The sequence below is a fragment of the Diabrotica undecimpunctata genome, chromosome 10, assembly GCF_040954645.1.
Source record: "Diabrotica undecimpunctata isolate CICGRU chromosome 10, icDiaUnde3, whole genome shotgun sequence".
Taxonomy (NCBI): domain Eukaryota; kingdom Metazoa; phylum Arthropoda; class Insecta; order Coleoptera; family Chrysomelidae; genus Diabrotica; species Diabrotica undecimpunctata.
The window spans coordinates 77,279,490-77,292,316 of record NC_092812.1 but is presented as its reverse complement, the minus strand read 5'-3'; the positions used below and the strand labels follow the sequence as shown (position 1 = coordinate 77,292,316).

The window sequence follows — 12,827 nt, the reverse complement described above, 5'->3', positions numbered from 1 at the left end:
TGTCCCCTTGTAGGCCGTCGCAATAGCTTTTTAGTCGAAAGAACTAGAGCGATTTTATCGACAGCTAGACGAAGCCTTAAAGGTGACTAAGAATCACGAAATAAACATCGTATTAGGAGATTTTAACACGAAAGCTAGAGAAAGAGCCGTAGATCACGTAGTTCGAAAATATGGTCTTGGCCAGAGAAACGACAGGGTATAGATTGATACAGTACCGCCAAGAAAAAGATCTATTCAATACGAATACTTGGTATAAGTTACCGCCCAGGAAGCTTTACACATGGAGGTGGCTTTTAGACGGACATCAGGGTATTAACAGCAGTCGAATAGATTAGGTGACAATTAATAGAAGGTACAGAACTGCTATTACTACGGTTTCTACATTTCCTGTAGTAGACATAGGATTCGACCACAATCCCTAACTTACAAATATTAAACTGAGGCTCGCTACAGTCAAAAGAAAAAAAGCAGAGGGCATATTTAAACATTAAAAAAGTCAAAAACGACGATACAACAGAAGCGTATGTGTACAGAAGAAATGAAGAAATAAACAATAGGTTTTCTGATCTGGCAACTGTGGATCACGCTGAAAAGTCATGGACCACCATAAAAGAATCATTTGATGATGTGAACAACATTTTTCTTCTCCAAAATAAAATAACTACCGAGGATGAGTGGATGACAGAAGAAATATTAGAGATGATGGAACAACGCAGGTAGTGTAAGATCAGGCAGGACCAAGTAGGGTACCGAAATATACACAGCAAAATTCGTAAAGAAATTAAAGCGGCGAAGGAGATCTGGATGACTAGACTTTGCACCAAAGCTGAAAATCTATATAAATTCGGCGACAGCTTCAATCTCCACAAGAAAATTGCTGGGATCTTCAACAAAACAGAAGTCACTGGTATACATAATAACCAAGACAAACTAATAATGGACCCTGGCGATATACTTAATATTTGTAAAATGTATACAGCTAATTTGTTCAATGATTATAGATCACAAAAGCCACCACAACGGGCAGACCATTTGAAGGTTGTACACGCTATCACACTATTAAAAAGTAACATAACCCAAGGATATGTATGCAGAAATAATCAAGTTATTTAATGAATAAAATCTAGACATTACTGTGAATCTCTTTAACGATATCTACGATACGAGCCATTTCAATTTATTTATAATTTTCTTTTAATCGCATTGAAAAAATACTGCTTAAAACTACATTCGACGAAACTAAAAGGGCACTCAGAACTAAACTTGTTTTAAATGCTTAAAGATCTAATGATGACTAATCGAAGATTTGGGATAGTAAACAGTCTATTTTATAGATATATGAGGTTAATCCTGACACACGAAAAATTTTGTATGGAATTGTAAGGCATGCTGCTGTAATTAGTTTATTAAGTTCATCAACATCGTTATGTTTTATAAACAACTGTTCTCGAAAAATATGCAGGTTTTCATCACTCCACTACCGTAAATTTTGTTTATTTGCATTGCCATTAATAAAGTTAAAAATAAATCGCTGAAATAAAAATTGGATAGTATAGTAGGGATGATTGATTTAATATGATATACAGAGATGGGCATAAGTCAGTTAACCAATTTGCATACCAAATAAAAAAAAACTAAACAGAAAACTAATTTATTGATTTGATTAATTATTAAAGTAATTATGGTTTTAAAGTTACTATTTGTGTTCAAACTGCAGACCACCTTCCTCAATGCACCTATGACACCGCTTATATACGCTGTTGCAGGTTTTATCAAAGAATTCTGGGTTGTTGCGGAGTGCATCGAATTCCTCTTGAATTCTTGTTTTCAAATGTTCAATATCACGTAATGGGGTGGCGAACACTTTGTTTTTGAGTACTCCCCACAGAGCAAAATCGCATGGCGTTATGTCGGGTGACCGTGCTGGCCACTCAATTCTTCCTATCCACATGTCAAACTCGGCATTCAGATATTAGCGAACTGCAAGTCCGAAGTGCGGAGGAGCGCCGTCTTGTTGAAAATAGCGAATATCTGCAAACTCTGGGTTATTTTCCAAATTACCCTTTAAATCAATAAGCAGTTCAAGCTTATGAAGCGATGCCTGAACTGTGGATTGCTTGGGCATCTCAACAAATGTTTCCGCAACGAGTTCCATATTTTCATCTGTCACTACCACAGAAGGGCAACCACTACGCGGTGCGTCTAATACCGACCCACTTTGTTGGAACTTCTTATGCAACTTGCACACCATCTGCCTTGTAGGAACAGGCCTATTTGGATACTTAGTAGTGAATTCGTTGAATACCGTCTGATAATCTGCATGAAAACGTAGGTACGAAGTCAACAGACAGACTCGTTCTTCTGTAGTGTACTTTACACGGGCTTGGGCTGCCATGGCGACGTGAACTCGGTGACCGACAATCTTGAACTAACGACAAGCGCCACACTCCTTCTGTCATCGCACCAATTCGGTACGGCAAGCACCGTTGCCGCGTCCTCACTATTTTTGAACCGCGTCAGACAGCGTTAACTGACTTATGCCCACCCCGGTATATTAATAATCTAAAATTGTAATTGTAAATACAGTCTACTCCCATTAATCCGTGGGGTTGATTTTCAATTTTCAATGAATACTTACATTTTTAACACTTTTTAAAAACAGTTTGTCACTTATTACAGCTTCTTTGGTAGGAAAACTTGTTTCTTAAGTCTACATTGCACTTTACGCAGCATCAGTTTTTCAGCGAGTAGTACGTCGTCCTAGTCTTCTAGAAGTTCATTCACGAGACACAAGGCCACTTCGTAAGTCACTGGTCCCCAGGTGCAAACTCCTCTTCTTCATTATCACTTTCCCTTACTTTTTGTTTTCTCCTATTCATTTTCTGAGGATGTCTTCATCCGTTATATACTCAAATCTCGGGAATGTAGCGTCGCAGTATAAACATTCTTGCATGATTCTTGCGTCCACATTCTCTTCCCCAGGAACTGAGTTCACTAAACTTGTAAGGTCAGGCAGTTCATTTTCATCTTTTACAACTGCTAGTTCTTTACAATTTTCGATTGTTTGGTAACAGTCTTCTCCATGACTTCACAATTGTTGAAGACTTCCCAAGCAGATGCAATTTTGTAAATACATTCCAGCATAGTGAATGACTTGCAAAACTCTTCTTCAATGTTTTTTTTTATATCTTTCTATCAATATATTTTTTCTTCTTCAATGTTTGAACGAAGTAACTTTGTTCTTTAGTTTCTCTTCATAGACCAATGACGCTTTAGTCCATAGGCTTAATTAACGCAAAAATTGGGTGCAAAAATGTGGCAAACATTTTGCCGTCAGCTTACTTATGCAATTGTTTACTTTTAAATTATTTTTGACTTATGGTACAAATTTAGCTTCAAACCAATCTTAAAATATTTTTTTACCCTTCCATCTTTTCTTTCGGTTGAAGTAATCAACAGGTAGTTTTTCAGCTCTAGTACCCTTAAAAGATCTAGCTTTGTTGCCTTACCGATCATCGTCAACTTCAATTTGTAACTAACTATAGCATTATTGCAGGATATAATAGTGATCCGTTCTTTGCTGAAGATATGGCCCCCTGCTTTACCTTCACTTACAAAAAGCTAGCGTCCCAGGTGAAAGACGTTTCCAGAACAACCCCAAATCATCTGCGTTATGAATTTGTTCATAGCTCAAGACATTTAAACAAAGGAACTTTTCTAACTCAATTTTAAATTTCTCAGTTTCCTGTTGGTCACTGCTTTCATGAAGTATATATCTCCTTCATTCCATGGCGTTCCTTAAAGCGAATCAACCACTTTCTTTAGTTCTAACTTTTGATTAATCGTCAACACAGCCTTTTTTTTCTTTTTGGACAGGGTAACAAAACAATAAAAAAATGTACTGTAGGTCAAAACAAAATATTAATTTACAACACACGATCAAGTCAATAAACTGTAAACTAAGGCAAAGTCACAACACAAGCTTGTTAACAATCCCCTTCCACAAATTATCGGCAGTCATAAGCAAGGTCTTTCTTACCCACACAGCAGACAAAAAACTTAGTCTAACAAACAAAGAATAAAATTAGTCATCCAAAGTCACGCGTCCTAAATGGTCAAAAATAGCCGAAATCGCGTGTCAATCATGGATTCTCGGAAATAGTGAATTAGATCATTTTCTTGACATTAAAAATGACTACAACTATTACTATAGACTCTCCGTCGAACTAAACGATTCTATGGCCTCTTTAAATTACGATTTTTTAGATGGATCTATATTAAATTAGGCTGCTATTGGAGACACAATTAAATGTGATTTAGAATGATGTGCAACTTGAGTTCCGTTTCAAATAATTGTAAGGGTCACATTTACCGTTTCTAGTGAGTTGAACCTTGAGAGCTAATATTCAGGAAAAGTTACCCTCCTATAAACAAAATCTACCTCTTTCCTACTTTTTTATATTATTTAAATTTTTATTAAGGAATAAAGATATAAACAGTGGACAAATATTCAACTTGATACCCTGTACAAGCTATCTTAGGTCACTCATGATATATATTACTGATGTCAAGAACTAATTATATTGATACCACATCTAGAACTAGCATCACTAGGAAAATGACTATTATCATTATTATATATAGAATTTTTATTAATTAAAACTTTGTTGTCTAAAATGCACTTTTAGATAATATAAATATGATTTTTACCTTTGTAATAGAAAAGACAGTATTCAGACAGCACGAACCATCTTTTCTTCCATAACATAAGTCCTTCAGATCCCTGCTTATGTAACCATCCCTGCATGGCGACAGGGGCTTCTAAAGGCCTTTTCGCGATAGGCGATTTTAATTGCGAGATCCCACTAACTTTTTTCTGGAAAAAAAAAATAATGTATTTAGTGATTCACTAACCTTGAGAATATTTTGACAAAGTCACTATCGGAAATAAACAACACATTAGTAGCTCTATTTAGCACTAAAATTGTTCCTCACAGATTAATGCAAAGTTGAGTTCCACATTATTGATATGTTTATGAAACCTTGTTTACTTAATTGATATTAACCTCCACTAACTTGACAAAACCCTTATTATATTGTAACGTATTTTAAATTAGTGCTCTGTTAGTTGGAGCTGTATCAAATGTTATTCTTGCTTTTCGGGTATACTCGGGCTCATACGAGTCCACTTGTAAGTCGTTTAACACACTTTCAAACAAAATATCTGTTATTGTTCTGAAGCTATTTTCTTGTGGCATTTTAAAGTAATTACTATTTAAATGGGAATAAGCCACAATTAAATGGTAAAGTACGTTTATTGACATTTCAATTTCCACTTTGGAAATCGTTCTCAAGATACAAAAATATCTGTTGGATGTTTTCAACAAGCTTATTAAATAATGCTACATAAGTTAAATATAAGCCATAGTAATGTCTATTATTAAATAATTTCAGTCCTATTTTGAAATTCTGTTTGTCTTTCATTTTGGTTAGTTTTTGTTCTGTTACTTACACCTTCTGTTGCATGTATATTCATTTTAACTTTGCATATAATCTTGAATGCCCAAAATCAAGCTTGAAGTTCTTATTTAATTTTTACAGTAGGTATAACACCTAGGCCACTGTTCAGAGAAATAATTCAACCTTTGCTTCTATTATTGTTGCCCCACTTTTTTAGTATTTTATTCTCGCATATAGAGAGCTTTTCTAGCGTAATTCCGCACCGACTATTCCTAAGCCAGTTTTGTTTTCCATGTTCCATTTTATTTACTTTCTTTGTCCATAAAAACATATTACATCTGCATATTGATCGTGCTTAGATAAAAAGTTAAAAAGTTAAAATTAACTTTTTAAAAAGATTGATAAGTACGGCTTTTTCTAACATTTCAAATTGTTATTAAAAAAAAACAATTTGTAAGTTTAAACATGCATGGGATAATACATACCTTTTCAGAATCCTTCGGTTTCGATGGGGTTGTTTGAGCACTAGAAATACTGACGTTTTTATATTCGGCATTTTGAGCTTGAGGCAAACGATAATGATGCTGTTGTGGTATCCACACTTGAGGACTATTTTGAACAACTAGGTTATGTGGAATATTAGGTACGAGAGCCGCTTGATGAGCATGATAATGAGGGTTTTGAAAGGATTTTTGATATTGTACATAATGAGGACTAGGAACGACGTTGTTGAAATTATCACAACTTTGAACGATTCTATATTCGTTATGAGAACGAACTTGCTGAATTGAGTTACTCTCTTCGTTGAAACTCTTGTTTAATTGCAAACTTCGACCTAGGTGGTCTGCAGGCCTAGTTTGGGGGTGTGCATGTTTTAAATAATTCTCGACTTCTGACGATTCATCGTTTTGTGAAAAAGAATTGTTTTGTTGAGTTTGGTAGATCCCTTTCTTTGTTTCCATACTAATGGGATCGACCCTGAAACAAACGTATAGGAATTAAATACGCCCAGAATAACATAAGTCACAAAACAATAAAAAAACAACAACTACATTTTTCAATACCATCTTCATAACCGTCTAATATAAATAGATGATGTGAATGAAATATTTATATTATTACCATCTCTTTTTATGATTTTATAATATTGCAAAAACCACAGTGAAACATAATTGGTTATGTTGCTTATTATATTCAATATGCTTTGATCAGTTTTCCGTTGAGTCACTCATTATATATTTTATAGTAGGTAAACTGTTTAAAAAAGTTTTAAAATGAAACTTCAAATTTATTTTAGCAAAAACGATATACAAATAAAACATTCAAATTTTTAAAAATATTCTCTTCTACTAATGAATTAATATATGAATGGAGGAATGGGTAGTATCAGGAATCATCCACCTTGTCGAAGGGTGGATGGCAACAGAATTCTGAGAAACATCCATCTCTGCATGCACACTGATCCGTTCTACGGAGGACTTTGCTAGTAAGTTATATTTCTACCTCCTAGTTTGGTAAGGCTAACGGGTGAAAAGCGAGTTAGGAAATCTGGTGCCACAGTAAAATGTGGCCAATGTGCAAAAAATGAGATTAAGTCAGCATAAATTGGAATGTTAATTGTAACCAAATGAAATCACTGAATTTCAAAAATCATTTCAGAAGATTGAGTAGTCTATAGCTTTCTTAAGTAGTAAATTTGAGTCTCTCGTGTCGGAAACCCAAAGTACACTACAAAAACTGTCAGATATGAAGACAATATCCAGTTGAAAATAAAAGTCATGAAGCTAAACAAAAGAATCTGTGAATTGGAAATTAAAGAATATTCCTACAACCTACGGAACTCAAATTATTAAAAATGAAGATCCTAAAAAGGGTCTATTGGAAATGCTAATGATCTTTTCTAATGCTAATGATGACCGTATTCGCGTCCTAAAATGCAACATATGGCCAATAATAATGTAGTAAAGTGGAAAATTAGGAAAATTCCATTTTCAGAAAAACGCACACTAGTTCAACTCTAAATTTCCTTTTTTTGCTTATCTCATAAGACAAAAAGGCATAAGGGATAAAATCGTGGTTGAACTTCGCATTGAAATCCTACGGTCTATTACATCCATAATGAGATCATAATTAATACACCAATATAGGTCAGTAACAATTATCAAAAAGTTTTAATAAAATGGATAATAATGTAAACTGCAAATTCAATTTAGGTTAGATTCAGTTCAAAGTACTAATAGTAAAAGTGAAAATTTTAAATAATAGAGTTTAATATACTTTACATCATAGATTCCCAAAGTAGTCTAAATTTCGCGTAGAGGGTCCACGAGAACGAGAAACGAAATTGGGGGTCTAAGAGGTGTGATTGTAAGGAGAGTCCACGTGGGTCTCACACGAATAGTATTTATCATATTTTAATGACAGAGCTTATATTTTAATTTTGACAATGTAAATTATTTTCCATTCATAAAATTACTCGTATTATCGCGGTATTCGTTTGACCGCGTTTCATCGATATGGTTCAGTGCAAGTGAGTCAGACGTTTGCTTCTTGCCTACGGTTCCGTAAATCGCTGCAGCAGAGATGCTTGTGATGAAGCTTACTAGTTTTAATTTTGCTGATCCGAAATTTTACTTCGGTATGCTCTATGTTCAATTGCAAGTTTATACATATATATATATATATATATATATATATATATATATATATATATATATATATATCAACGTGTATAGTGTATATATCAATGTACGCGTAAGCACAGTACGTAACGCCTGCCTTTACTTTCAGAAAAATTTAAAACTTGCACAGATTTATTTGTTGCATTAAGTATAAATAAGGGTGTTGACAAACGTTTCATTAATATTCTGAAAGTTAAGAAAAACAGTTGTTTGAATATATATAATCAAAACAATCGTCTTTTATGAGTGCCTAAGAAAAGTAAGTACCACAAAATTGCCATATTTTTGTAATCGCTCCGCTTGCGAAGAGCCGTAATTTGTGATTACTACTTTGGGAAATGTTATCTTTTATAGAATTCTTAAAAAGTATTTCCAAAATGTTTCTATAAACTATTTTTGAAGATCCTTCAACATTCTAAAACTAATTTTAAATATTTATATGCCTTCTATAACACAGTTTCGAAATTGTAGATACTAAATTTCAAGAAATGGTAATCACCATTCTGAGTTAATCTTGATCTTCCAGTGGCGTACAATTTTTTTTAAGAGGGAGAGGTAGACTGAAGAATTTTCATAATTGAAAAATTTACTACTACTTCTATTGAAGAATTTTTATAAATTATATATGTCCTAGGGCGGTCCGAAGTACTTAGCCTACAAAAGAAAAACGAAAATTTTGGATACGTACTACTATTCTCTACCTATGGCTAAAAAATTCCTAAACAAATTTGTGGGATCGGTCCATAATCCGACTAAATAATTTAGACATTGGATTATATGTACTAATAAAAAGGCAAAATATGCATACAGTAGGCTTAAATTAAATAAAATAATTAAATTTATCAAAATCAAATTTACGTGAAGATGTGTAAGAGGTGGAATGATTGCATTAATTACAAATGTTGTGATAAACCCTGGAATGTCGATATACACGATCCACAAGATCTGGTATTTTTTAATTTCTTAATTAGCAATTCATATAATTCGACCTGGGTAATCCGATATAAAACCATTTTCGTTGATTAGTTATCGTTAATATTATCAAGTACACATGTACACACCTTACAAAGTAAAATTTGAAAAAAATATGATCGATACATGAAATTGAGGTATGTGAATTCGTTTTATGGGAATAGTTTTATACTCTGTTAGATATATATGTTAGATAATTAAATATATGTTAGGTTTAGCTATTTTCTCCAAGACCGCCTCTCAGGATTCAAAGAAACTATTAACATTACCAGGAGATCTTTATCAGTTTAACATACATACTGACTTTTTAGTTAAATATACTTTAGATGCAATACCGTTTACTTCAAAATCTTATCAGTAAAATATTTGTCAAGGCTTATTACATTACAAGACAAAATGTTTTTTACCTAGATTGCAGTATTACCCACAATACCTGAGCGACAATAGTTCGCCGCTGGATAAAAATCAGGTATACAATAACGAATGATAGACGCTGAAGGTTTCCATATTTCAAATAAAAAAGAAAATTTATAGAATTAAAAACTTTAATGTCATTTAATGTAATAATAATGTCATTTACAACTTGTATATCGATTTCAAACAGCCGTTTGATGGAGTAGATCGACAAAAGATGTTAAAGCAACTATCTATGTTAGGAATACCCAATAAGTTGGTTAAACTTATATGAATGACTCTGGAGGGTTTCGAGGCTATGGTGAGAATATATGGAGTTATGACGCAGGCCTTTGATATTGAAAATGGAGTTAGAAAAGGTGATGCCTTATCAACAACACTTTTTAATCTAAATTTAGAAGCTGTTGTTCGAAAACTGGATACAAGATCAATGAAAATATGCGCATATGCGGATAATGTTGCCAGATTAAGCCGCAACAAAAGGGTATTAAGCGAAAAAGTTATAGAACTGAAACGAGAAGCTGCTACGTTTGGTCTATATATAAATGAAAACAAAACAAAATATATGAAGTGCACAAAATCGAATCAACATGAGAATCTGAAGGTAGACAACCATACCTACAAATATGCCTCCACTTTTCCCTACCTAGGCTCAATAATAAATAACAACATCAGTCAAGAAATAAAAGCACGGATTCTTAGCGGTAATAAGTGCTTTTACAAAGACTTAATGAAAAGTAAGTTACTGAATCGTGAGTCTAAGCTTAGAATCTACAAAACAGTAATTAGACCATTGATCACATATGGAGGTGAAACGTGGACCTTCTCAACCACTGATGAAAATCAACTGAGAATATTTGAGTGCAAAATACTAAGGAAGATATTTGGACCAACCCAATGCAGCGATGGTTCGTGGAGATTTAAAATGAACCAAATGAGCTGGATGAACTAATGCAGAGCGGAGATATTATTTGTAAAGTCACAAAGACTAAACTGTCTTGGTCACTTAGAAAGAATGCCAGATAATCGAGCTGTAAAAGTAGTCCAGAGATGGAAGCCCCAAGGAAACAGAACAAGACGAAGGCCCCGTAAACGATGGATAGACGACGTAGAGAGGGATCTTAAAACCATGAACATCAGGCAGTGGTGAAAGAAAGTATCCGACAGGGCAGAATGGAAGACCATTGTTAAGCAGCCCAAAACTCACAAAGGGTTGTAGCACCATTAGAAGAAGAAGAATGTCATTTACATTTAAACATAAAACAATAGATGCTTTAGTTTACTCCGAAAGACTTTCTCCCAAATTTTACTTTTATTAATTGTTTGGGAATTACCATTATATTGTTTATTAACAACTGGTTTGTTGATAACAACTTTGTTGTTGCTATTACTGAAATACATCAGTATTGTAGGTGACCTGAAGCGGTTAACACGTTTTTATAGAGTCCTGACAAACATGTAAGGCGAAAATAATCAAAAGTAACATCGTCGGCAAAATTTTTGATACGATTTGATACCCAAAATATCACAACGTGGATTATTGAGAACATTAAAGCAAATGAAAAACAATTACATATATATGAAAAGAAGTAGGAACAGTATTCTTATAGAAAGGAAAGATGACGGAGATATTACCTGAAAAAAATCCAAAAATATCGTCATAAAGGAAGAAAAATCTACTATTTAGACGAAACTTAATTAAATCAAGGCCATACTGTCACAACGGTGTGGCAAGATTTTGAAGTTAGAAACAGTCGACAAGCCTTTATTTAAACTTATATCGGTCAAACTGGTAGAACTTTTAACAAACGTATAGCAAAACATAAAAGGGCTTTCAATAATAGAAAAACATACTCTACATATGCACTTCACCTTCAAAATTATAATCATTCTTTTAATGACGAATTTCAAGTTCTTGACATCCAAAATAAACGCCATAAGCTATCTTTAATAGAATCTATGGACATTAACAAATTAAACAATATAGTTACTTGAGACAAACAGTTCTCCCCTCCTCAACCTATTCAGTTAAAGACTATAAAGTGTCAACACATACCAAAAATAGATTACTTCAGAAAGGAACTCTGTCGAAACAGCTGTAGTGATAAGATATTATAAATTTTGTGGAAGTTTTAAAAACAAAGTGTTCAGTGTTTTATTGTTATACAAAAATTAATTTCCATCAAGTAACTGTCGAATCCATCACTCCTTAATTGAAGGGCTATTATCGGGTTTGAAGACATCAGCGGGCAAATTACGGAGACTCATTTTAATACACATAGACAGTGATTCGGTGTTTTTGGATAACGGCTTGTTATTAAGAATCCCCAGAAAATTATTAAATGCAAGAATGCAGGGAAAAAGACCTGTTGGAAGACCTAAAAAGAGATGGGAAGATAAAGTCGATGAGGATGCCAGGAACTGCCTGCGAACGCGTTCATGGAAAAGAACAGCGGTAAATCAAGATGATTGGAGAAGCCTGTTGAAGGAGGCCAAGGCCCGATTTGGGCTGTAGCGCCATTGGATGGATGGATGGATGGATGGCTTGTTATTATTCGAATCCAAGAAAACCAATGAGTATCATGAAGAAATGAACGCCAAAAAATTGTATGGTTGGTTTTCAAATATTTTATTAAACCTAGAACCAAATTCCAAGTTTTACGAAAAAAGTTATTCTTCATAGAAAGCTCTGCATGGTCTAAAACCGAAGATGCAACCATCAGATATTAAATTTTATCAATCTTATATGAGATAGGTATGTCTTAAATATGAATTTCGCTTAAGAGGAGTACCTTTATATTTCACAATATCTAAAATTATTATTATGAAAAGTTGTTTAGAATTAAAAACTATGTTTTAAGATGCAATTACATCCTTCTAATTGAAAAAAATTGCAAATTTTTCTCAAATTACTGATACTGAACATTATTTTCATCTATTACAAATATGATCTCTTCCGTTCCGATAGAAAAAAGGTCTACAATATTCATTAGATTTTTAATGGACATATTTTGTTTTGTAAAAATTTGCCTATCATTTTTTATCGAAACAGAAGAGTAAGAGTAATCATATTTGTAATAAATAAAGAGGATGTCAGGTATCGATAATGTGAGAAAAATTTGGACAAATTTTATATATATATACATTCGATACTAAACATGTTAACTAACAGTTAATAAAATCATCTAAATAAGACGAGAATTTGTACCAACCAAAAGGGAAGCTATCTAAAAAAGAAACAGTGCATCTTTACGTTTATGTATTAAACTACCATACCACCACTTTTCTTTAATTTATTTA

General features: G+C 33.4%; 1 protein-coding gene across 6 annotated transcripts in view; it reads right to left on the bottom strand.

The window, feature by feature from the left end:
• kmr (pleckstrin homology domain-containing family A member kramer) overlaps positions 1-12,827 on the bottom strand; it is a 118,675-nt gene that overhangs the window by 58,927 nt on the left and 46,921 nt on the right. For all 6 annotated transcript variants that reach the window (XM_072546843.1, XM_072546844.1, XM_072546845.1 and 3 more), the window contains exons 2-3: positions 5,946-6,438; positions 4,711-4,876 (exon numbers count right to left, since the gene is read on the bottom strand). In XM_072546843.1, the coding sequence (XP_072402944.1) occupies positions 4,711-4,876; positions 5,946-6,422 (643 nt within the window). In that variant the 5' untranslated portion in view covers positions 6,423-6,438. The remainder of the gene's footprint in view (positions 1-4,710; positions 4,877-5,945; positions 6,439-12,827) is intronic.